At 40.8% G+C, this 27,628-nt stretch overlaps 1 protein-coding gene across 6 annotated transcripts in view; it reads right to left on the bottom strand.

The window, feature by feature from the left end:
• The window catches only part of TRAK1 (trafficking kinesin protein 1), a 131,417-nt gene that overhangs the window by 82,071 nt on the left and 21,718 nt on the right, over positions 1-27,628 (bottom strand). For 2 of the 6 annotated variants that reach the window (XM_035549903.2, XM_035549905.2), the window contains exons 1-2: positions 24,135-24,287; positions 2,890-3,182 (exon numbers count right to left, since the gene is read on the bottom strand). In XM_035549903.2, the coding sequence (XP_035405796.1) occupies positions 2,890-3,182; positions 24,135-24,220 (379 nt within the window). In that variant the 5' untranslated portion in view covers positions 24,221-24,287. Of the gene's footprint in view, positions 1-2,889; positions 3,183-15,503; positions 15,549-24,134; positions 24,288-25,390; positions 25,695-27,628 lie in introns of those variants that run through there. The other 4 variants (XM_035549909.2, XM_035549929.2, XM_035549907.2 and 1 more) reach the window with 3 other exon arrangements.

The following is a 27,628-nucleotide window of genomic DNA, read 5'->3' as shown; positions in this document are numbered from 1 at the left end:
AGGCTGCACCACTGACAGAGCACGCTGAGCCTCCTGTCTACTGCCAACAAACAGAATAGATGTGAAGAAAGCAACAAGAATTTAAAATTCTTTGAGCACCAATGGCATCCTTGAAAATTCAAAAGTAAAACATGGGTATCATGCAGTTTGTTCTTAGGCTTAAGTTATGTCACAGTCAACTCCAATTTCGCTGCCATTCACCGGTCACGTTTCAGAAAGCATCACCACAAGGCACTGTGACGCAGCTCCCCAGGATTTTCTTGCTGTTATTTGCAAGAACTTTTGCAGATGATTTTTACAATAGGATCTAGGTGTTAACCTTAGACTAAAAGAAAATAGATTACCCCGATTGTTGTATTTGAAGGTGTCTGCTCTAGGCTGAGTCAATGCTCAGCATCAGAAGGAAAATTACAGTATGTGCAGACTTGATAAGAGCAATTTCTTTCCCATTGGAGATTTTAAGTGTAAATAGCACTGATCTGTCAGTCAGACCTACACAGTGTTCACGTTAAAGCCTCTGACGATCCTTCTTCCTCTGCTTGTTTCAAGTGTATAGACTGGATACCAGCATGCACTACTAACCGAGGAGAGATTTTACAGAGAAAGTAAGAGACCAATTTCCAACTCTCAGTCTTCATCCTTTGACACCTTTACAAACTACAGCAAAGAGCTGAAATTCAGGGGGGAAAAAAAATATCAAAGAAAAACAAAAACAAAAAACCCCAACCACCTATTTCTACTGCAAGTCCTACCATCTTTCCTCCAGGTCACAACCAGTTCAAATTTGCTGCTGCAGAACAGCTAATCCATAAAAGCATTACAGGATCAATAAGTAAACCACACTTGGCTGGTAACTTAAAAAGAAGAGATTCAGAAAGTGCATCATGCGTGAAAGAGTGTAAGGTAGGGTGACATGCGCTGACCTCAATTTAAAAAAAAAAAAATACTTAAAAAAGGTAAGAAAAATTAAGACTGAATTGGAGGGACAGGACACAGCCAACAATGCTTGCAAGAAAGATACTTCTACAAAGAGCCTGGAAAACAGTGTACGTTTTTCTAGTCTACCTACCAAGTAAATACCTAGAGGGCAGCAAAACACATAAATAAATAAATAGGACGAATAACCAGGGATGGGGAGTTAGTTTTGGATAACAAACCATTTATTTTATCTAGAAGCATACCTGACTGAAAGTAATGTCAGTGTAAAACTTGCTGCTTCTCTTCTCAGTGCAAAAAGCCTTGAATTTTCCCAATGGCTGCAAACTCCCCGAACCCTGTCTAACTTGGCTTCCAACTGCGCACTGAAGCAGCTGTGTTTGGTAAGCAGCTCCTGACTTCAGTGACATTGGATTGCTTTTTTCCTCCCCCAACAGCATGCTGCATGTGTGCTACCAAAAAAAAAAAAAAAAAAGACAAACTACAACGGTGTTTTAAAGAGAATGAAAATAAAAAAGGTTATAATGGCAGGGGTAAAAGACTCAAGAGGGTAGGCTAACTGCAAAAAGCAATCTTCCCTAGGAATGAAGCAGAAGGCTTCTTGAGCACAAGCAGTTATTACAGCCAAATTACTAGTTTGTCATTTTAACTTGGACTACTCTGTCATGAATTTCACCTGCAATACCTAAACAGGCACGGCAAGCCTCTTTTTCTATTCACAGCAGTGCTTTCTGCACTGTTCTGTACATTCTTATCGTTAGATCCATCACTTCAAGCAGTAATTGCCATTTCCTCACACTTTCCCCTCTCCGTGGCATGTGTATGGATGCCTTCACTTCCTCCACATACCAAGATGAAAGGTGTAGACATATGCAGAGCATCACTCCCCTTTACCGTTTGTTCCAGAATATCAACCCTTAACAACTACACAGCACTCAGGCTGAGCCTAACATAAGGCATACTACAAATATGTGTTGATGGTCACCATTAGCTAGTTCTCCAACCTACAGACAATTCTAGAAATGGATGGAAGTAACTTGGGAAAAAGCTATCTGGCAGCCAACTAGATGAGCCCTGCCCCTTTTTTTTTTTTTTTTTTTTTTTTTCCCCCTCAGTCCTCTCATTTCTCCCTCCTGAAATTCAGCTGACTCCTCAAACTTTCCCAAAAGACCTTGGAATTGACAAGGTCACTTTAAGCTAAAGAAGCTCAGTCCAGCCAAAAAACATGCATTTGGAATGGAAACTGCCTGTCATTTATTTCATGGCCATATCCATGACTGAACTAAGTTACAGTGATAAACACTAAAGAATTGGGTCAACTGACCACATAACTAAGAACTGAATTCTGTTTAAAATACCGTATTTAAACACACTTTCCACCGATTCGTATGAATCGTATGACAAAAAAGTACTTCATCTTTCAGACAAGCATAAAAAAGAAACTGTTCTTTATACATAAACTTCCATGGTTCCAGAACTAACGTGATAAAAACCAGAATGGTTTGGAAAATCAAAAAGACATACAGTCAAAACACAAGATGGTTCATATCATTTCTTCCATTCCCTTCTCCCACAAAGCAATTCTCACATCAACATAAAAATCTCAATTACGTTAAACATAATTTTAAGATGCAGTATTTTCTTCCCCTTGTTCCTAACTCTCAGTTGGTTTACTTTCCAAGCAAGCTCCAAATGTTCAACTTCCCAACTGTAAGTACAGTATCTTAGTTTCAAAACTGCCATCAATCAAGCCTATTTGCAAGAATCGTAATCTTCACAAAGAGTTTTCAGCAAAAAAAAATCATGTTCTTGTGAAATCACTTACTAAACAAGAAAAAAAGCACAGAACAACAACAGCAGCACCAGCCATGGGCCAGATACCTCACCAGCGTCTTAAGAACAGAAACTTAACTCTACGTTAACCTTCTCACGACAAAAGATCTGACTGCTTACCAGTAATGGTGCAGGCATCTCTGTACTCTCTGCAGTCTGGCACATCATCTTCTGCTGCTTCACTTACATAGTGCTCTTCATGAATGCCTGTGTCACAGGCTTGGACTGCATGGTTCGACAGCTCCGAAGGAGGCACAGTGGCGGCCAAAGTGCAGTCGTGCAAAGCTGTGGCGTCCAGCTTGGCAGGTTTCAGAGGGTTGTACAAACTGCCATCAGGGGGACCAGCACTGGAGACTGGGTCTGGCTGGCAAAAACAGAACTCTTTCTCTTTGCTAGAGTTGGCTTCAAGAAGTCTGTAAAACGCAAAAGGAACAAATGCTTAATTCAAGCCACTCCAAACAGCATAAATCAGAATAATTTTCTTTTCCCTAAGCATTAATCTAACCTGACAAATTCCGCAAAAACTAAAAGTCAAATTCAGTACATAGAGCGGCTGCCTGTTTTTGCAGCTTGCAGAGTTGCATCAAGTAGAAAAGCGCTATTCCTTGTATAGCGTTATTTACCAATGGCTGATTAAACAGCCAGGTTTTTGCCTAACCTAACTTGGAGTAAGCATGGTCCATCCACGTTGGCACATTCACCAACTCCCTTTCTCACGTCTCTGCCAAGGGAGAGCTCTGTGTAGACCAGGGCAGCTTGGTATGGGAGCCACACTATGCAGACATCACTGGAACATCAAGAACTTTAGGAACATCATCATTTGAAATTGGTTGATACCCAACAATACAGAAATGATTGGGATCTTATACTAATCAACCTGCAAGGCTCATCCTCTCCACTGGGCCACCCTGCACAGCCTAGCCCTTCATTGCTTTACCTTTACACAAGGCTCACTTCACCAAACCTTTTGTGCAAGAGGCTAATGGTACCGCAGTAATCCATAGTATGATACTGCTTTTGGCTATGAGCAGCATAAGAAAAGATGCAAATGTGCATTACTGCTAGGAAAAGAGGCTGCCATCGTGGGATTGCAGAAAACCAGGCTTGGGAAAGGACTTGCAGGGCAGGAAAAGATGACTTTATTTATGTCATAGTTGCAAGGCAGAAGTAGCATCTTCAAGAACAGGCTACACAAGAACACCTAGGCTGCACTGGAAAAGCAGAGAGCGAGCCAGCAACGTGACACAAATGCACTGGTCTGCAAGCAAAAGGTACAGATGCAACCCAATACGAACGTGCAGCAACATAAGATGCTTTGTTCGGTGCTTCACTGAGAAGCAGAAATAAAACAGCTGTCTGGAGAATCCTATGAAGGATTCTTTCATCTCTAGGAACATATGCAGATAATTTTATCTTGCTGTTCAAGTTATGCTGAGGAGTCTGGCATCTTATTTTCTGGAATTTCCAGTAAGCAATGTTATTGCTTCACCAAGGCATTTATGACTATTTCTAGAAACTCACTGCAAGACTGAAGCATCTATAAACTGACAGGCTACAGATTATGCATTCCTTACAGATTATGCATTCCCACTTCTGTGGGTAAATCACAGGGAAATCTTGCAATAAAGTAACATCACTGTACCAACTTTCATACCACCTTTTCTCAGAATTTTTCCCCCTTCCTTTCACTGCAGACTTAAGAACAAAACAAAATTCTTCCCACCCTCAAAGGGTCTTAATGATGACTCATCCGCACTGAAATCAGAATACCACAACTGGAAAAAGCATAGGCAATATTAACTCTGGAAAAAATAAAACCTTATGCACAAAGTGACATTTCATTACATTTTCCTCAATTACATGCATTTGTATTTCTGCATAGCATTGCATAACCTGAAAATAGTTCTCAAACTCAGAGGCTCAAAACCTGTATTTTTTAATAATCATAATAGCTACAGGAAAAGATTAAATCATATGATAAGTTTATGATCACACACACTCATACAAATGGTGCTCTCCTGCGGCTGCTGCAGGAAGAGAAAGTTTCACTCAAGTGCTTTAACAAAGTCTTCTGGTTACCCTGCAGAGCATCCATTATTCCTGCACTGTCAGAGGACAGACTGGGAAGAACAATGGGGTCACTTGTATTAATTATTGTTAAAACGGTCCCCTTTCAAGTAGCTCCTTAGGAATAAGAAGAGAGATTACTGGTATTAGAAATTAGTTGTTTCAATGAAGCTGGAATTAAAATGCAAAGCTTCATTTTCCCACCAGTTTAAGCTGTAAGGGAGAAAACATAGGGGACGTGCAGGGCCTGAATGATTAAAAGGGCTCCATTTTGTCATAGCTGCTACCACACACCTGCGATTCACATTTGTTTTGGGAAACTGTTAGATAAGTCTGTTGTTGTGAGCAAGGACATGGCTGGGAGTAGCTAACAAAATATTACCAGGAGTCTTCGCACACGTCTTGCCCTTTTCTCCCCTCCTCACCAAGCCCTGCCTTGGCAACTGCAGGAAGCTAATAACATCAAAAACACTACCAAATGGAACAACACTGATAAACTGCAGTGTAATTTGTCTACAAGAAGTCTGCAAGATCTCCCATTCTCAAAACTCACTTGAAACTCTTCTGGACACACACAGCCATTCAGCGTCTGACACACCGGATCATCCCCACTCATTTACCACATTATCTCCCACACTCTCCTGACCAAACCCACCTTTGGCCAGACCGTAACATTGCAGGTTGCCTTCGAAGTTTGTGTTGAAAGAGATTTGCCTTGTTGTTTGGACTGGATCTATAAAATCCATAGAGGCACTGTTTGCATGGCCTCTCTTGCAGGGCAAATCTTAGGCCCTGGGCCAGGGCACACACTTCCCCTCACCTTTAAAGTTCCATCTAAATTTTCTTGACGGAAAAAAAAAAAAGCTACAGCCGAGCAGTATTTACCAGATTCAGCCATGAAGGGAAACTGGCATTGAAGCTACTAAACCCATGAAATATGAAAAATTAATATTTTTAATCTGTCTCACCAGCATATACAGTGATCATAACTAGAAGACCATAAAATTGTTATTGCATTTTTTCCTATTTGCTCCTTTTAAGAGCCAAACCAATACACAATTTACTAGCCAAATTATGAGTTTTCTCATTGAGGATATCCTGCATTTAACTCTTTCCACTTGTATGTCGACAGCAGCAAACAGCATTTGTGTGTACAAACAGGATTTAAACAACTTTTCTACTCTACCTAATAGGACGTAATTCAGCTTTTAGCAGCTGCATTGCACCATTCCTGCCAGTCTAAGTACAATGACTGTTTGGGGTCAACAAACAGAGCTGGGTCTTAAGAAATATTTAATCTGAGATGTTTGAACTTATTTCTTCACTGTAAGCCTGTTTGCAGAAAGACCCTAATTCTGTGAAGTTTATCACTGAAATATTTTCAACCAGGTCATTTTACTCTGCAAATAATCTGATTTGCAAGCCGTTTGTTAAGGGCACATTCAAAACTTGCACTTTAAAAGAGCATGAAGACTTGTTCCTGCAAACCTCCTCTATACCCAGATATTGGCTTAACCCAATAAATGCTTCAGATCCACATGGCTAGCTGTATGAAAAGCTTGAATTCTATTATACCAACTGCCACCGTCAGCTAATAGTACTCTCCACACAATAGGTTGGCTATGATGGCATGGCAATGAAAACTTAACCAAAAAGTACACATGGTACTCTGACTCCAGTGTACCTATGGCAGTGTACATTACGGAAACCAAACCCAAACTCAGCTGGGGTTAGCCAGCACTGCACTCCACATTAAAAAAATAAAAAAATAAAAGAAGCTATCCAGCTTTAACTACTAGCGTACATCAGAGAAAAGCTAAGCTTTGGAGGTTCTGAGGTAAATTAAAAACCAATTCTCCACACCAGTCAGCAATTTCTGGGTTCTGGCCATTAGAAAAAAAAATTCTTTGTTCATTTGCGGAGTGTTTTATGGGGAGGTGGTTGAGTTTTGTACACTGTGTATTTCCTACAGATACAAATGAAATAAGCTATTTGCCATTCCAGAGTCATTTGGCATTAAGTATTCCTGTAGCCAGGATTAAACACAACCCAACTCTGAATCTAATGAGACAAATAAGTTAACGTGGTCCTTCTTCCTCCCCTAAAAGCTATAAAAGAGACCAAGTAACTCACTGAGGGCCTACAAAGAGGCCAGCAGTGCCAACTATACAGTACTTGCAACATGGCCCCATTAGGCTCATTACCAACTCAGACAGCAGTAACAGCGCCCTGCGGTACTCACCAAAGGGCAGGAGCTCCTACAAATAACATGCTGCCCAAGAGCCACCGGCTGCACCCTGGGGTGGTTATCAGATAACTAAGCATTGTTCAAAGTTTATCTAGATCAAATTTTATGCATCAGATAATCCTTTTAATCACTAGTGTAAAATGGCAGCTCAATCAAACAGCTGCAAATTTAAAGGAATGCTTTCTTAAAAAAGGGGAAAAGTCTCTTTCTAGTCCTTCTGACTAAAGTCCTCCTCTCCCAGCAGGTCATCCTTGTGCTGTGCAGGCTCTCATGCTTTACCTAAGTCAGAAGGGTCAGCAGCACGGTTTTGCAGCAAACCCATTTATTGTGAGGCTAGCTGGTTTCTTGGAACAACTCTGGTCTGCTTTTGGTGCACAACTCCCTTTTGAGGGAAAGAACCTGAGCCCTCTGCTACAGGGTGTGCTTCAAATGCAGCCTGCTGCTGAGCAGAGACACGGTGAGACTTCAAATAACCATATGGGCTACATCACCGCAAGATCATCTGACACGTACCTACACCATTTCTCTCCTTCAGAAAGCTTCAAACTGCACAGGTAGTGGGGACATTCAGCATGTGGTGCCAAGGTAAATCTAATCTGAACTAATCCACCCAAATCAACAATGCAGATCTGGGAAACTTCAGTGCCAACAACTTTGATCTACTCACCCGTCCCCACTGACCAAAGTATTTGTTAATTTAGACAGAGCCTCTGGGTACCAAGGGATTGAGGGAGTTTTCCACCCTCAGCATCTACAGGATCAGAGCTCTGTAGCTCCCGGCATTTTCATTTATTAAATCTGATGGTTAAATACTTCAGAGGGTTTCAGGATGTGCAAATGTCTCCCTTTTATGTTCTTGCAAAAGTCCCACCAGAAAGGTTCTTCCCTATGTTGTACAACACTTTGTAAATTCACTAAACAACTGTTTTACCAAGTCTGCTAAGTTTTACTATGTTCTTTATGAACAACTATCAGGCTTCTTATTTACATGAAAAACTTGCTTCGGATGCAAATACCCCACCTAGACACTGGAGTGAACCAAAGCCAGTTTTTATATGCCCAGTCTGTGAAACAGATTAACATGCTGTCCTATCCCCCAGGAATTCAGATTAGAGTCCTCGGTCTGCATTTTGGAAAATAATCACTGAATTGACCAAAGCAACTTAGTAAGACTTGATTCCAGCATGCAACATGCTCATTTCTTTGAAATTCACATCTTATATCTACAAAAGATGTTTTTTTGTTTGTTTTTTTATTATTATTAAAAAAGAATTTTTTCACTAAGTGAGCAGATGGGCTCAAGTGCCAGTCAAAACATTTACACCAATTTCAATACACTTTGTCAGACCAGAAAGAAACCACCATTTGCAATAGGTCTGGCTTTAAGATACATATGGACTCACTTTAAGGTGAAGACTGAATTTGATCCCAAATAATTTTGAGTAGTTTTAGTCTTGTGTTTCATTATATACCCTCCTGTATAATAAGGGTTTATTTTCCACTCAAAAGCTAGCTTTTAAATAAGCAGAATGCTGACTGCTCAGTTAAACCTAGCTAGAGAGAGGGACGTAAACAGTTAAAGTGTTATATAAGAGTGACACAAAGTGATAATTTATTTACCATCCAACACCTTATATAAAAACAAGTACTGCATTTCTGATATTAGAATAGATCAATTATTTATTTTTATTTTTTACAGCAAATTCATGGAACAAACATCTTGGACAACTTTAAACTACAACCTTATCCAAAGTTTTAAAGCCATTCAAGAACCTTTTAATTAAACATCTTTCCTAGATTACCCTGAAGACAATACTGCCTCTCTCTTAACAGGGTTTTTTGCGTCCAGTGACTCAGGCAGCCTGCTGCTACCCCAACATCACACAGACCATTTTACTCAAGTTTTGTATTACTTTTAAACTATATCCCAGGCTTTTCTTTTCTTTTTTTTTTTCCCTCCCCTCTCTCCTCAGAGAGGTGTTGGGAATCTTTTGGTTTAGCCAAATTCAATATTTTTTAGGCAAGTATCACCACCACGTGGTTATGTCACTTGCACTGCTGTGAAGGACCTTCTCAGGGGTATGCCTTCCCAAGGATAGGCTCTCCTGCATATGAAACCATTAAAGAAGGTTTCCAAGCCAAAGATTTGAAGGCCTTCTAGAATCACTTTTTATGAAAGTGTCATAACCAGCAAGTATTAAGCATGTGAAGGCATCCAAAAGGAGAATACCTGATTATCAGCCAGTGGCATGGCAATGTCATTTAAAATTTAAAAAGTCACCATTACAGCAAAAGCCAGAATATCAACAGCAATAACCAAAAAGCTGACTAAGTGATAATATAAACATGTAATGCCTAAAACCTTAACCTCTGTGTCCAAATCTGCTGTTGCGACCTTGTTTGGCCTCCTTTGACGAGTAAGTCATCAATCAAGACTGAGGCATCGTTCTCAAAAAGTAACACCAGTCAAAACACCACAGATAAAAACCTCCATAAAGGCAAAACCAAACAACAACAGCAACAACAAAAGGCACCACTGTTCCCCACAAACCAAAAGTTTCTCACCACTAGGTCTGGGCCTTCAGCAGGAGCCCATCAGTCTCTTCCCCTGAGGGCAAGGCAAAGCGGGAGCACGCTGCAGGACAAACCCTCACTTTGACCTTCACAGCTGTGAGTGCCCAAGCGTGTGCTCATCCAGCCTTCTGTCACACTGCCCTTTCTCTGAAGTTCCTTGATGCAACGGTGGAGGGCTCTATAAATAGTTCTTCCTTGTGTAAGACTTGCATTACACAGGGAGCTTTGTACAGCTCCCTTGCCTTCTGTGTAATGCAGGCCACCAAACTTGCCCTCCCTCTTCCCACTCCAACTAGTGAACAAATAAACTGGAAACAGATAGAAAAAAAAGCGCATCCCCTTTCCTGCAATGCCCCATGCTGCTGGCTGGGAGGCCTCAGCTAGACGTGCTGTACCTTGCTCGGACAGGGAAAGCTGTTTGAGCCACCACCACCACCAGGGTGAGCGCCGTATGCGAGCTGCTCACAGAGGTGGAGCGACTCAAGATGGGCACACATCAAGGGGCATGGTCCAACACGCCCTGAACTAAAAGAAATGATCTAATGACTTCAAACACACACACAAAACAACACAATCATGTGCGATTAGGTTGCCACTGTATTTAGCATGTATAAAGTCCTGCCTCATACACAACCAATACCCAAGCTAAACTACATGAACATCAGCTTCAGTACATTAACACATGATCTGCCTAACAGCATGCCTCTTAATACCACTGGAAAAAAAAAAAAAAAAAAAAGGGCATGTCAAGGACCTGTCAGACAGTTCAGGTATGGTGGAAACTATTACACCAGCAGCAAACCAGGTCTTCAAACATTATGGATGGGAACAATGTCAACAGAAACCTGAGAAGTGGTGTTGATACACCACAAGAGCATAAAACTCCCCAGTTTATCCCCAGTTATCCTCCTCAGTTATACTCTCTACTGCTCCACAAGCCTCAAAGACCTTCAGAAGCTGGGTATGTGTTCAGTGCAGCTTTTCTGCTAGCTGGGAGAAGCTGTGGGATGACCACAACTTCTTCAAAATTCAGCAGAAGAGGTGATAACACTGCCTGTGCTCTCAAAACATGGGCTCATTTCCTACCCACAGTAAGGACGAGCAAGAGCACTCGACCAGAAGTGGAACACAGAAGAGAAGCACAAACACATAAGCACACACCAACTAGTTACTAGTAAGGGAGAAAGGAAAACAAACAGAAACCCAACAACCCTACTGAACAATGACTGGGCCTAAGACACCACGCAGTATGTAAAGTTATTAAAATATGTTACCATTCCAAGCCAAAGCAATGATCAGCCAGCTGAGCTGTACCTTCTTCCTCAGGACAACATAGAAACGCAGGTGAAAACAGTGACAGCAGCTGAAAGACCATGCTATAACACTGGTTCCCCCACCACTATTTCTATTTAAACAAAGATACAATTAAACCTACCTGCTAACAAAGCAGGGCCAAGAGATTTGGCCAAGTAACACTAAACAAAGAACAGACTGACTCAAACCAGATATTTATCATGATTTAAAACTGGAGGGGAGTGGATTTAAATCTTGTTTTGCATTACTATTGTTTTTCTCCTATTGAACAAGGATTTTCTGAATTTCTCACTTTACACAATTACTTTTAAGGGTCTGTATAGAGTTGGCATAATTTAAACTAAAAATGCCAAAAACACCAACAAAATAAACAAAAAAACAATAACTCACCATCACCACCACAATAAAAAAAAAAAACATTGTTTTACAGGACTGGAAAAGTGTCATTGTTTCAAATCTCCATAGCAGTCTTTCCAAAATATTTACATAAAATATCGACAATGTTTACATAAAATATCACATAACAGAATGAAAACTGCTGCTCACAAGTACAGTGATAGGATGAGAATGGGCTGAGAGGAACCAACAAGGAAACAACAAATCCCCTGCAAGCAGTCCTAACAATAAATAAATAAACAAACAAACAAACAAACCCATGCCTGCTGTGTCCTGATCCACCTGCCTTCAGGCTGGGATTTACTGCTTTGGACCAGTTGAATAAACATATACAAAGAAAATAAAGAAAAACTAAACATCCGTTTAGTAAGGATGTCCTGTTCTTCCAGAAAATAAGAAAATAATCACCCCACGTTTCTTCCTACTGCTAGCAGCCATTGCAGAGGCGGCTTTTAGGAAGCTCACCACCAAGACATGCCCTCCCACCAATTCCTGCCCTGCACAGGATGCTAAGAAGACCTGGCAGCATTGGGTGCCCAGGCTCCCTGGCAGGGAGCCTCCGCATGTGCTCCAGCTGCTGGCACTCTCCCCGAGAGCCTCCTTGCTCTTCAGGGATGCCTTACAACCCTAAATGTGCAAAGAGCTCCTAGAAGCTACTCCACAGCTTCTTAACTGGCTGTTAAAACCACCGTGCCTCATATCCACCTTCTTTTGTTGTCTTTATGTAGTCATGTTGTTTTTATGTAGCATAGTGGTTTCAGCCATATGATATTGTGTTTTAGGCCGTGTGGGAACCAAACCCCGCCCTCTCGCAGGCTCTGTAATCGCAGCCCCTCTCCAAAGCTCTGGGCTGGGAAGAAACGCAGCAGGCTGACGCCCTCTTGAACGCAGACAAAGCCAGACCTCCAGCGCTTGCGGATACACAGGCCTCAAAAGCCACTTTAGGTACCAGTGTCAGGGAGAGACACAACACGACTACAAATTCCTAAGCACCCAGCAACCCTGGGCCTTTTACCAAGCTTCGGTCACATGGAGCCACTGACTAACGAGGCTGCATCTCAACACATACCATTCCCATGCGGGGCTGCTCGCCCTCGGCCTCCATACAAGTTAGCGGTACAGCAACAGGGAGAAGCCTGACAGCTGCCCTCAAACACCTACGATGTAGTTCAGAAACTGGCACAATCGTTGTCTCGAGTCATCCTTCTGCTTACCGGCCTTGTGTGCAAACGTCAAAAATGACATAGCAAAGTAACAATTCCCTGTTTAAAGGGCGCTCTGTATCCCCGGTATATTACCATATACATGCATCTGTGTTCTTGGGAACCCAGGGATGTTTATCTTAACAACAGGCTGTGGAATTTGAGGAAACTAGGCCAATTTTCTGTGGCTTGGTGCCATTAAAGTCAAAGTTGCACTAGCAGAGAGTTTGGAACGGTGTTTTTAGAAAATTCCAGGGGAATTAAATGAACATGGCAATACAACACTGTGATACAGTCTTTATAAAAACAAAAAACCCCACTACACTCCTTAAATGAGAGAACTACACAAGTTAATAGGTAACAATGCAAATTAAGAATTAAGAAGTCTTGCTTCCCTTCCAGACTAAACCATCATTCTTAATTGTGTAATGAAGCTGAAATCCAGCGTCGTGGTTTTCCCAAAGGACCACAAAAATAAAACCCGAACCCACTCAGCAGTGAAGGATCAAGATTTTCCAAGGGTCTGGAAACCGATTTGGGAAAATAATCACAATAGTGCTTAAACATGGTGCTTTTGAAGCCATCCTCGGGTACCTATGTGTAGATACATATTCTCCAGAACGCAGGGCAGATGATTCTGGACATTGAATTTCCTCTACACACCAGAGTCAAGGCACAGGCCTTAAGAAAGCAGTTAGCCAAACTGCCCCTGCCAGCCACTGCTCTGCTGATGATGGAGGAAGAACTCGAACTGCTGTACGTGGACCAGGCAAGCTGACCTGCTTACCAATCAGTCAGTTGAGTTCCCCACTTATCAGCGTGCCTTATGACTTATTCATATCTTAACACCCAGTCAGAAAGCATTCTGAGTATACCAACAGCCTGAGGCGAGCAAGCAAGCCAGCTTTCAGTGAGGAAAAATAGCTCTTGGACAAACATTATTCCTATGTCAAGGATTCTTTCCTTTGTGTGCTTTACAGCTCCACTGGTAGATGGAAATTTCTCTGAAAACTCATTTTTCACTATAATATCAAAAGCAACCCTAGCATATGCAATGAGATGACCTGGACAAATCTGGTCAAATACTTCAGACATGGTAAAGCTGGAAGTACACAGAATAACATATAGGTTTACAAGTTTGGGGAAAATAGTATTTGAAGCTTACACACACTTCTTTCAACTGAAAAACATACAAAAATATTACTAATTGGCTTTGTTCCCAGTTGAAAAGAAAGCATCCCACAATACAAGCACAATGCTTAGAAATGTCTTCCTTCAAAATGTTATTTTCATGGTCTAAATGTGGCAGAGTTTGGAAGATACTGGTCTAAGGAAGGTAAAGGCCTTATCTGCCTCAGAACCAGAACTGGGATTCGTTTTCCTCGACTCATGAACATACTCTATCACAAGCAAAATTATCCTTCCCAATACTTACTTTTCCATAAAATGATAATATTTACCCAGATGTAAGACTGGAACATATCCCAGACTTTCAATGTCCACAGTTACATTTGAAGATGATGATAAACTACAACACCATAAGAAAGTATCACTAAAACCAAAGTAATTGCCTGTTTCAAAGACTTTCACACTCTTTGCTGCTTGTGCACAAGCAAGCTTCTGTCGAGGGAGTAGTGCAAGATTTAGATTTCTAGATTAACAAGCAAAATGGAAAGTAAGGCCTACATCTACAATCCTGAATATAAACACAGGATTTCCTGAAAGGAACAGACCGCTTTACCTACTCTGTAAATCCCCTGTGAACATTGCTCATTTGGCATACAAACTCTCTACTGATTGAAAACAGGTAAATGAAGAAGCCAAGATTTGACAGCTGAAGCCAATAATATTTAGAAGTGCTTTGAGACAGAGCACCCTGAATTTCACTATTTAGCTCTCAATATTTTTTTGGCTCTCTGTCCAGTATGTTCTAGCAACAGACATCAAAGCTTTACCATGTCTCTTTTGCTGGCAGGAAAGAATATGACACTCTCCATGCTACTGAACAAGCTCCAGGGAGCACTTCTTGCAACTTCACCTGGCAGACCGGGAAAAAGGAACTCTCTTGGAAATTGTTGCACACCTCATCATTAAAAGAGTATTTTTAGAAAAATACTTCTGTATCCTCTATAGGCACTGACTTCCCTGAAATGAAGTCACTCCATTTAACTCCTTCTATAACTCACCTGGAAAAGCTTTCAATCCAAATACAGTCATGCTTTAAGCACAAGCAAGTTGACATATTACACAGTATCTGTCTGAGGTTTGGGGATCTAATAGAATTTTCCACAATAAATGTTGAATTGCCATCACAAAGCATGCCCAACAGCGGTAGAGATCTCCAAGCCATTACTTCCCCCATAGAGCTACCGGTTTTTGCTTTGTTTAACAAATTATTGGGTACCCTTTCAATCAGAAGAACATAGTAGTCTATTAAGCCATTCATGAATCAGTTCAAGCAAATGTAACAACCATATTCCAAAGTGGAAACTGCAATTTTTCCCCTTCCAGGATGCAGGGAATTAAACATTACAGTTATTCCTAGCGCAAAGTAGAGACCAGGGTACGCTAGACCACCCTTACCTCCCCTGCTGTTCTGGATCCAGACTCAAGCCTCCAGAAGCACACTGTTGTTTGTCTGTACCAGCTCGAGGGTTCAGCAAAGACACAGCGTCCCATTACTACTAAGAACCATTTTCTGGTCTTCTCAGTAGAATATTTAGCCAAAACTCAGAAATTGTAGCCTTGTAATATTATAGGGCTCTTTTATAGGCTCTTACATCTTCGCAATGTCTGATCGCCCACTGCAGAGAAGCTCGGTTTTCACATGCCTGTCCCTCACCACAGAAAGAAGGGGGAGGAGGACGACAAGTGCAGATAGTTCATTTATATTATTAAATAGAAAATAAAAATTCATCAAGAAAATGCCCTACCGATATTCATCACTGCACTGGAGCCTCCATGGGAGGAACAGGAAGCACAGCAACAGTTTCCCGTGACTCAGGCCTAGCAATAATTCCTGTGTAAACTTCTATCATCAGCAGCAACTGACACATCAATGCCAAAATAAGCCACTCTCTATAGTTAGAAAGAGCAGCCAGCTTTGAGGCAGCAATAAGTCTAGCACAGCCCCTCAGGGCTGAATGCCTTGGTGGTGACAAGCTGCACCAGAGCCTTCCCAGAGCTCTTTCCTTACAAAAGATCCACAGGTTTCCATCACAGACCTGCAGTTCTACTGCTCCTCCTGCCCTTGCTCCCAAATTGCTGCTCGGTCCAGACTCCACCACCACCTGAGGCCGCACAGCTGCCTGCACACCCTGCCCGGTCTCTGCTGTTTGAGCAAGGCATGCTGCTGCCCCCTTCTCTGCAGGAAGAACCGCTGCTGAAATGCCCTCTTCCTCAGCCCCTCTCTACCTACACCGAGTGCAATAAAAACAAGAGAGGTTATTAGTAAGCAGGAGGAAAAGGTCATCCACTTGACTTGGATCCATAACTTTCTAGGCTAAGATCGCTTGCAAAGTGTGCCAGAAGGGCCAGATAAGAGACCAGTTTTGCCTGAACTCACCGTGAAAGCGCAGGGAAACAATACAGCGCACACCTGTAAGGTCTCCCGCAGGGCCCTTTGGCCAAACGAGGGCTAGCACGCCAGTGCAGGTACTGAACAGAAAGGTGTGTTACAGCTCCCACCGATTTCAGTGTAGCCAATGGAAATCTACAGTGAGGTAGGAAAAAAACGACACAGAACAAGTTCAGTAGCAGACAACAGGTCACTTAACAGCTGGTACTGCATTTTGGGGTATTTCTGCAAGTTTTCCCCTCCTAACTTTTGCATAAAAGTGTCACTTCTTAGGTTCCCATTCTTTCTCTAGCTTGTTCAGACCTGAATGTACTGAGCACACAAAGAACAGAGCCACTCGTTAACTGTTCAAAGGCCTCTATATAGAGGTACCCAGTTACAGCACAATTAACAAAACATATAAAACCTAAACAGGTAGCACAAAAGAATATATTCTTGCTATTAAAGTGCACGTATCAAGTACTAGCATAATATTTAGTATAATATTTAGCAGAAGGTTTCGAGATTCAGACAAATTTTTCCTCTTTCTCCTTGCATAAATTTATTATTTCATAGGAACTTTCCTTTTTTGCAGCCATGCATCTCTGCTGTGTCACAGAAGCTATATTAATTTATCCTGCTCAGCTCTTTATTTTTTTATTTTACTTTTATTTATTTTAAAACTCAGTTCTGGTAATTTTGATGCACGGTATTGCACAGCAGTAGCGCATAATCCTACAGATGAAGAGAGGAAGAGAAGCTGAGCCTGCTCTATCCGTGCTCCAAAGGTACCTGCAGACCCTACAGCTGCACAGTGCTCCCTGGCAGTGCAAAGAAAGTGGCAACCAGACAGGACACCAGCCACATCATTCATACATTCCCCAGGACAGCCGTCAGGCTGAGAGAGAGAGACACACATGCCATCAGCCTTAAAGCCAAACATCTAATGTTTAGCTACCATAGCACGGTTTGCATTCATCATCAGTTCCTCTAGCTGCAAGACACAGGGCACCACCATATCCATTGGGTTTAACTATCATGGCCTGCGTTCTTCAGATGAATTACAAATAGCTGTAAAAATAAAGCTCAACTTCAGCTTAGCAAGTTTGCAATTTTATCACAATACACCACGTTCTACATGACAGTGGATAGAAAATACCTGACCTGACAAAGTTGAAGTGCCATATGCAGAAGTTTCCTAGAGTTAAACATCCTGCATGGGCAGAGTTGCACAACCAGATTAAGCCCCACAAAATCTTGAAGACTGCACACATAGCACAGAAGTCAGCCCCCCCACAATAATCTCAGCATGGCACACCAGACGAAACGAAGGAAGATGACGCTCCAGTATGAACGTATCCAGACTGACTTGTGGAAACAAGATGACATACATTTGAAAAGATATTTTCATTTGGGTGAATGAAAAAAGAAAGAAAAAAGCTTTTCCTATCAGGTGGATGACAGTATCCCTGGTATGAAGAGATAGTATGGTGGCACATATAAAGCCTAACAATAAACAGTAGAAAGACAGATGGCTGATCTTTTACTTCGGCATGCCTACAACTGCTGGATTTCACGGAACCTTGTTTTATTAAGCACTGTAGCAACTGATACTGCTTAGCTTACTTTACCTTTGGTGTCTCCACAGCAATGAAACACACATCACTGAGAAGTTTCTGCTATGTGGCAACGTTCCCAGGTATGTCATTTAGAGAAGTCTCAAGCAGCTTTGAATTCCATTTTGAATTCTCTACCTGCAAATTTTATTTGCAAAGATTAACATGATAGCCAAGAAAAGCACATTCACTCAGCCATGTGAAGGCTGAAACACCGGGGGTGACCTTTGAATTTATTTCTGTTCTAAATCAAAACACACATTTTAAAAAAAAAAGAGTTGGAAGGTGGGGGGAGCATGGCAATATACTTAGGGCAATCTCACTAGGTATATTGCCACCAGGGAAAGACAGCAGCTTTCCTGCTCCAAATTCATAATGCAGCACATAAATGTGCTTACTGTTGGGCCCTCTTGTGCTTTCTGCTAATTTGCTACCTCAGCTGTCTGTATGTACAATAGCTCCATGAATAAAATAGATCAAATTGAAGCACGTGAGGTTTTTTTTTATATTATTTTTTCATATACTAAATTTTAATAATTAAAAAGCTGCCTGTACCTTGGTATCATGATGGTATTCAAGGTTCTCCAATTTATAACCAACTCCCTTTTTGGTGACATTGTCTGCATCACCCTTCCCTAGTTACTGTGCAGTCAGAAAAGCCTCATGGATAAGCAAATGCAGTACACAAACTACCGTCACTCCCACTGCATCCTAAATGACTCAGGTCAGAGCCTTTCCACCAACGCGTGATGAAGAGCAACAGCTCTTGGATTCACTACTGAAAAGGATCTCAAGAAGCTAAGCCTTTGAACATCACCACAGTCCCGAAGGAAGCTTCCCCTTGTGTAACGTTCCCTTAGCGACATGGAGATTATTCCTAGCCCAAGGTATGCTTTTTCTCAAGCTAGCAAACCTGAGAAACATGACGTTTCTTTGCAAGTTACCAGGAAATATGAAGACAGTCAAAAATAGACCTAACAGTGGGGGAATAAAAGGAACCTTTTTCTCCCTTCCCATTGCACACCAGCAGCAGCTCCCTTTTACAGCTCCCCGCCAGGACTCTGTCCCTCGGTGACTCTAAGCGTCTAACCAGGCTGCTAAAAATAGCTTTAGCAACAAGACATGCAAATTATCAGCAGAAAACATTTCTGCAGACCTAGTAACAGCCCCACAGCTTAGTCTGGTGGCATGAGAGACTGAAGAGGCAGACTGAACAACAGTTTATCGAGTCCAGGAAGCCTTCACTGCATGCACATCTCTGCCCATCACAGACAGAACGTGTGTATTTTTTCCAAGGTAATGGATACTTCACAAGCAATCTCAATAAATTGTATTGAAAATGGTATTTTTTTCCATGAGCATAAGTGCATTATAAGCAACACCAACTGTAAAATCAGAATATGCTAGAAACCTATCAATAATGTGAAGTACAGTTAAATATACATTAGTCTGCAATTCAGCAGTCCTCCACAATTCTTTCTCTGGATATCTTTATAACCAACATGTAATAAAGTACGTGATACTTTGTAGGCCATGGCAACACTCAACACTTCAGAAGTTATTTTTCTCACTATAAAATTGTAATAAAACAGGGAGAGATTAAAAGGCTTGCCCAGGTCACCTTTGTGTGGATGCCTGTGGGTTCTGTTATTGCATTGCATGCTATGATCATTACTTCTGGAAAAATGCACAAGATCCTTCATCACCCAAAGTCCTGAGCTGCACAATTAAAGGCTAGAGTCTCAAAAAACAACGTGGGGCTTTTCTCCATCAAACCTCGAGACAGGAGAACTTTGATTGCGCTGCATGGAATGCACGAATGCATTAACACCAAAAAATTACTCAGTTGCTTATTCTGTTTTCTGTGGAAAAGACTTCCCTTGTTTAATAGCATGAATTTAATGGAATGAAACATTTGGTTTACATTTTGGAAGGCACTTTTAACAAAACCTACTCCTAATGTAAATGAATCAGATTGATGCTGTCCTTCACACAGATTCTCTCTCAAAAATTTGAGGCAACCATTTCTTGTCAGTAGCAAAGCAAAGTGAAACATCCAACATCAACTTACAAAGTTTTTAAACATGAAGATATCCTATCCTACAGAGTCACATGTCACAAAACTGTGACTGCATTAAGAGCTTGCATTTTAAGAAGCCTGGGAGTGATATCAACAACAGTTACTCCACTCTCGGAACACGTTTCAGAAGTATTTTCTCTTGTGCAGTTAAAATCTCCAGCTGCTTTCACACCACCAGTACAGTTTTACCCCAAATAAATTCCTGTGCAGATTTGAAGTGATATTTCAAAGCATATATATATATTTCTTTTTAAATAAAGATTTAGAGTGCTTTTTTTTTTTTCTTCTTAAGCTTAAAGTAGATTTTAGCAAAGCAGATTTTTCCATGGCTACAATAAACACCCAGGGAAGTTCAGGGAGTCCACTCGTCCATTTGTTTTTCCCATGACACGTTCACTGGAGGGCAAGTCACATCAGTTACACTGTGACCTTCCTAGTGATGTTATGTTAATGACCATGCCAGAAACCGAGTTTTCTGGACCCAGTTAAAAATCACTGTGCTGTTGATGTAATAGCTACAACATTGGGAAATACACAAGTAAACCAGTGCTTATGCCTACCTTGAAAAAGAAAAAGGGGAAAGAGTAGAAAACCCAGCAAAGCTGCATCTTTCAGAGGCAGAGGAGAGTACTTGACTGACCTGTACTTTGCCATTTTAAGATAAATATTTCAAGTTTCTTTTGCTTTCCATTGAAGGAGGGGGTTGAAAGAGTCATGCATCTAAACTTACCTCCATTCCTCTCAACTTGGAGAGACGAGCATTTTGCCTACCACACACGTTCTCTCTCTCTTTCACCTCTCCAGGAACTTCACTTATGGGCAGAAAAGGAAAAGTTCAGCCCAGAAGTCACCAGTGCTTCTCAGCAAGCTGAACAATACCCTGACTGCAGGCATGCGTCTCTTCTTGTTTCACCTTCTTTATCAAAGTCACCAGGAGCAGTACCAAACAAGTTTATTGAAGACTAAACTGCAGGAAGGCTTCCCTGAAAACTGGCTAGCCCAGGACAAGCACCAGTATGAGAGGGCCGATTTTCCTCCACTTTCCCTTGTACAGTTGTGTGTAGCTGTGTAGTAACAGTTGGCAATGCACTACATTTCCTGAGAATAAAGAGTGGGGTTAAGGGAAGGAAACAAACAAACAATCCAGTCAGGAACGAAAAAAAATAAGCTCAACGTCTCTTATATCAATACATGTCTAAATTAGAATTTCCACATGATATCTGAGCTATCTATATTAAGCCTCCCAGGCCAAGCTTCCACTAAATTAAGCTCTTGAGTGGCTCAAGTTCACATGATTTTTTGAGCCTAACAAGGCATCCATTCTTTCTGAATCTGCTGTAGTGAAAGTTTCCTTGTCAGCTACATTTTTCAACTTCAGTTCCAGCTCTTTGGTGAAACCCTGAACGTGTCAAGTCAAATGACATAAGGAACAGCATTTCATCTCTTTTAGAGCAAAAAGGTTTTCAGAATAAAATGTGATCGGATGGGACAGCACCACAGTCGATGAGGAAATAGTTTCGGTATTTAAAAACCCAACAACATGGAAACCACAAGGTGAAATCCTAGGAAAACCTGAGGATTAGAAGTGATAGGAGCATAATTCCTGTACAGCCTGACAATGACTAGCAATGATTTGAGGGCAAGCTATATTGCTCTGAAAGGCCACATGTCCATCCCCATCTTTTATTTTATATTTGAAATGAGTTGTGCAAGAATAACCCAAACTGAAGTCCTAATTAGAAAGGCTAGTAAATGTATTATGAATTAGTCCCAATAGTTTCAGTTCTCTTAAAAGACTGCATTAAGATTTATTCAGCTTTCTTGCTAGTGTCCAAAGACTGCAAGTTTTAGTGCAGACCTACTCTTTGCTTTTATCCAAGCTCCCGTCACCCATTTAGAACCAGGCTGCTCACTGAACAACACCTCAGGACCATAGGGAAGTTTCTAACCACAACCTTCAGGTAGTTTCCTCTGCCTCCAACTTTCTTCTCAGAGTTTGTGCTAATGCCATACACACAGATGACCAGAAAAAATAAAAATATTTCTTTTGTAGTCCACACCATAGATAAATTAAACAGCAACACCCAGAATGCACAAAAGATAGGGGGTGAGGGAGATAAAATAAAATAAAGTGTTGAAAATATTTCTGATTTTAATGTCTTCCTTCAAAAAGGCTTTCCATTTTTTTGCTTAATTGCTTAATTTACAAAATTGCTTAATTTAAAAAAGGAAAGTAAAGCCATATAAAAATGAAAAAAGGAAAATTTGTCAGATCTATCTCACTCAAGAATACTTTTATTTCTTTAGTCTACTCCCAGTGGACAAGGGCTCCTACTAGAATTTAAGAGCCCTTTGGTTGCAATGTAATCCTACCTGAACTAGTAGGGGCAGGGAAGGAAGAGAGTACAAGGAGCTAAGAAGACAGGTATTCTTTCTACCTGACATGAACTCTTATCTCTGTCCAACTACAATTTTGCTCCCACAATTTGCAAAGTCATGTTACAGATGTTAACAACTACCATTTTTTTTCCATTTCCTTCTCTTTGCTTTCCTACAGTTGTCTAAAAACAGCACTGAGATTTTTTGAGTGTGTTCAGGATTTTAAGTACTGCAGGTAGTGTCAGTCAATGGCATTTTATGAAGTTTGTAAATATGAGGCTTTTGATTAAGAAATTTCAACTTCCTTCAAGTCAGTCAATCACAGAGCAAGGAACAGCTATTACAGGCATTGTTCCAAAGCTAAAAAGCTCCCAAGCATGCAAAGGCCCTTTAAATTGTTTTGGCACAGAGATAAAATGAGTTTTGTAACAAAGAGCATGTGAAAAAAAAAAAAAAAAAAAAACTTGATTTCTTGTTTAACTTGATTAGAAGCAGTTGCAACTTTTTACAAGTTCACTAAATGTGCTTATGCTTTTAACAAAGTTCAGACAGAAAAATTGTGGAGTTGTAAAAAGAATCAGTACATTACATATACTTGTTCCTCATTTGATCACAGCAGTGAAGGTTACTACATTTGAATTTACTGGAAACAAACAAGTTCACAGTAACTATGTTTGTTGGGTTAAAAAATTCTGTTCAGTTTTCCTACCTCCCAGTCACCAGAACACAAGCACTTAACTCTGACAGCAACCACGTATTTCAGAGCCATCAAGATTTTACAATTACTCTCAAAATAATAGAGGTCTATGAAAAGAGAGTTGATACCTTCTGAAATTCATGTAATAATTTGTAACCATTTTGTCTTTTCCTGTTTGAAAGTTCTGGTTTCAAATTTTAATACAATCAAGAAAACCAAGTTAAAATGTGCTTAATAAAATAATGACACCCCCAGCACAAGTCATCTCTTGTTCCAAAGGAAACACTCGTAACTGAGCTCCTTATATTGTAAGAATTTCCATTTTAACAACAGAACAAAGTCTAGCATACCAGTTAGACAGGTAGCGCTAATAGTATACTTCAGTAAATAGGCTTGAAGTTATCAAAGTACCTGTTAGCATACAAATATTAACACCTCCACTGCCCCTCATGCTCCAGGATCATCAACATTAATAGGTGATACGTGATTTATCCATGAACATCCTATGGGTATCCCAAAGAGATGTAAATTCTTTGCAGTCCACAGCCTGCAAAGCAGTACAAATAATTCAGCCTGCACCAATTCACCTGCTGCCATCACAGCAACTGTTTAATAATAGTATCATGACTTAAGATACCTGATGCCCAAAGCAGTTTTGTCTATAGCCTTATAAAATCTTTGATAGCAAAATCTTTGATAACTCAAATTCCTACTGGTTTATTATCAAAAAGAAAAGACAAGACATTATTTTATGGTGGCAGCATTTTAAATAATGTGGCAGTTTACTACCACTAACTTTAGCCTCCGAGGTACAACTCCAATCAGGGGAAGAGGGAGAAAACAGCCAAAATAAAAAGCAATCCTTGACCCCTTCCAGCACGGCACACTGTTGCTGCCCTACTTTTGCCCAACACAGCATAAGCCTCTCCCCCTGCCCCAGAACAAAACCTGTATGTGGCAATACAACAGCAGCTCGGCTCAGCACTCCCCGAGAAAGCGGCCAGGCAGCTTTCTGCAGCGCAACAGCTGAAAAACAACACTGAACTAAACTGCAGAGTAAGGCAATCCTAGAAGTACTACAGCAGCATTTGCCATGTTCCCTCTCTTTGTTTGAGCTGATTCAAAACATGGCTAGCAATGCCTCTGCACACACACGACAGACATACTGCACTCAAAGCTAAGCCCTGTGAAGCTCACAAGCAGGGAATCGCAACCCCACAGCAGCCGGCACCGTACCTGGTTGTCAACTCGTTTTGCTCTTCATCGTCTGCAAAGCGTTCTTCCTTTCTCGAGTCTGCTTCCCCCCTCCAGAATTTCACCATTTGGCTAGCAGGCTCGCTTTAAGTGTCGCTTCTATTTGTGTTTCCCCCACACGAAGAGCTCTTGATGCTGTAAGGTCATTTGAATGCTATTGTAACTTTGGCTCCCGCACAAGTTTCCTCGCCCTCTCTTGGCTGAGCTGTTGCACAAGCTACCAAACTGAGTCAAAGAGAAAGGGTCAGACTACTCCTCTCTTCAGTCTGCTACATTAAAACCTTGATCTTCGGAATACATTTTACAACATCAACATTTTTAACCATGTCCAAATCTTTTAGTCTCAGCACAGAGCTGCGTAGACAACTGTATGCAAACATCCTCTGAAGGGAATACATGTTAGCAAAGCTTCTCCTCAAACATCATAAGCAAAACCAGGGAAACGCATACGAGCATGAAAGCACCACAGAATGTTGCCAGAGTTTTCACAAAAAGTAGTGAGACTTATCTACAGGAAAAAACATACAGCAGCACTTTTAAATGCTTTCATTTCAAAAGGCTGCAAGTCTCGACACACTGATAGACAAACAGAGCTATGAGCTCATCTGGCAGTCACACAAGTACTCCCACAAATTAAGCCCCGTTTCATTGAATTTATGTTCCTAAAAGACACAGATAGTCACAAATTCTGCCCTCCCCAAAATGACATTTTTATATAGTGCATGGGCTGTCCCCTCAGGAAATTCTGAGTGTGAAGAACTTGGAAAGAATTGCTCAGTAGTTTTCGTTAAGAATGAGAAATTTTATTTCCTAATTTCTCCTGCAAGACATCCCAATTGTTCTTCTCAGACCGCCTCCTGTCTCCTCACACCCAGGACAAGTTTGCAGTTGCAGCCACCTCTTCTCCCAGCAGCAGCTCTCTCTGTGGACTGATCCAGTTCTCTGTTTCTAAACAAAGAATGCATAAATTTCATCCTCTAAGGGGAAGTCCACACCAGTGACAAACATTTGAATCACTGTAGCTATGGAATGCAATTCCCTCCCAGCAAAAACTTCTTCAAAACAGATACCCCTTCAGACAAAAAGGAAAAAAAAAAAAAGAAAAAAAGGATAACCCAATTTTAAGCATTTCTCATCTGATCCTGCTTGTTGAAGTTATCTTCCCCATCTTGTCTAACTACCCAGATTCTTAAAAAATAACAAAATCAACTGCGATTGTTCAAAAGGCTCACACTTACATTGACGGTTACTTACAGTCCTCCCTATTACATCAAACGTCTGATCGCTGACAGCCCAACTCCAATCCAAAAAAAGACTCCTCATTTCAGACCGTCTTCTTACTATAGAAATCCTTTACTCTCGTGCATGTTTTCAGACTGATTTACATTCAATCACTTCATTATTCTCCAGTTCATGACTGAGCATAACCATATGCCTGGACAAAGTCCAGCCTTCAAGATATATAAACCATCGTTTGCTTCCTCAGTGGAGCTGCAGATATTCCCAGTGCCTTTTCACACCACCGCTTCCTGCTTGACGACAGCCCTGACTCATGCAGTTTTAACATATTAAAGCACAAGGACTGTTATGAGTATCAGGCTGTGATTACAGCAGACTGAAATTCACCATATGGTGAGCGGTGGATTTCATTAGGTAATTTAAATTTGCAAATGGAGCCCTGCTCTCATCTGCATTTCTAAATTTCATCTTAAGTTTGCACACAAATACCTGCAATGGGAAAAATAAGATTTAAGCCCAAAAGTGAAATAAAGAGATTTAAAGTAATAACAAGAGAAAATATTTCATACAACCCAGAATCTGAGCCAATTATTGTACCTGTTTCTGTTTCAAAGAAAACATCTTCCCACCCCCAAGCTATTAGAAGTGAATTCCACGGTTAGGGATATTATTATTTTTTTTTTTCAGTATACACAGCAATATACGAATGCAGCACTTCAGTGCTCAGGGGATGGAAATGGAATTTAAAGGTTTAAATTTCAGAGCAAAATGTTTTCACCACCATGCAGAAGACAGAAGAAAGATTTCCTGTTCATACTCTTTGTGTACAAGTGAAATTTCTTCCACGTTTCCCTAAAATCCTGGCAAATGAGGTATCTTGTAAAAATCAGTTTTTCATTTTCGTTCATTTTTCAGAAAAAAAATGACTTTTTTTCTGGGAATTAAGAATTTTTCAAGAAATGCTTTTTCCCAGATTTTCCAGTGAGTGCATGTAATTGCCATCTTCCATCTGTCTTGCCCATCCATCTTTAACAGCAGGAAGATTTGCCTACACTATAATCAACAATGAACAAACAATAAGACTATTTATCCTTTGCCAGACTGTGTCATTGTTAAATAGTCAGTAAATCCAAGTAAATTATAGAAGGTTTAGTATTTGGCAGCCTTTATTCTGAAATACAAGTCATTATTTTCTATGTATTTTGAGCAGCTCCATGCAAAAGTGCTTATGCAAGTGTGATGTGAATTGCCAAATCAGGACACCTCACACTGTAGAGGCACTCTACTCTATTCATCTTTAAATAATTAATTTGCTGTTAAATAAAGGAACCAGGAACACCAACTTTCACTGGGAAAAAGTAGTTTCCATGAAGACACTGATGTATAGTACCTGGGTAAATCGTTCCTGAATGACCACCCCCTCTTTTTATTTCCCCTGATTCACAGTAACAAAAAGGCATGTAGAAATCCCAAAGCACATTCTACTTAATATAAGTGCAGTACACCCAGTGAGATCCTCTCTACTCCTGAAGGATGGGAAGACAAATAGATAACTACGAAAGGAAGAACAGCAGGAGACAGATTTGGACACCTGAGCGTTACCCCAGATTTTGCAAAAATATAAACACGGGACCTTTATTAGCAACAAGCAAGTGGTTATTTGGTGCTGCTTACACACAACAGTCTTTCATAAAGAAAGGTCATCTTGCTGATAACGTAAGACCTCAAAAGCCTCAAGGCATTAACTAGATGCCTCCTGCCCATCCATAAAACATGATGCCACCACAGCAGAACAGTCCAGGACTGCGTGACCCACACCATCCGTCTACTCGCTGTGTATCCTCAGGACTGTCGGCTTCATGGGTTAATTCAAATACCTTTGCAGTGTTGCCAAATCTACAGCCTGGCACATCTCTTCTTTGATAGCCTATTTGCTATGGACCAACTCATAATAAGCCCTACGTGCAAAGCACAAGCTTTTTTGATTTCCTTTACCGGCAGTGTATTTCAGCTCAACCTTTCTAAACAATTTTATCTGATAAATATGTAATATAACTTTCAGTACTATTTGTGCTTGGTGGTGAGGAAGAAAAAGGTCATTGTCTTTTCCAAATAACCTAGAGAGAGATCGAGGAAGAGGATAGTTTGTCTGTGCTAACAACTAGTGTCATTTTTACTAATGCAAGGTAACAAAAGCTTGTACTTTGTAGTAACTGTTATCCAGTATGGTGGGTAGA

This window comes from Cygnus atratus, chromosome 2 (genome assembly GCF_013377495.2).
Source record: "Cygnus atratus isolate AKBS03 ecotype Queensland, Australia chromosome 2, CAtr_DNAZoo_HiC_assembly, whole genome shotgun sequence".
NCBI lineage: Eukaryota > Metazoa > Chordata > Aves > Anseriformes > Anatidae > Cygnus > Cygnus atratus.
This window is presented reverse-complemented; position numbering and strand designations above follow the sequence as displayed.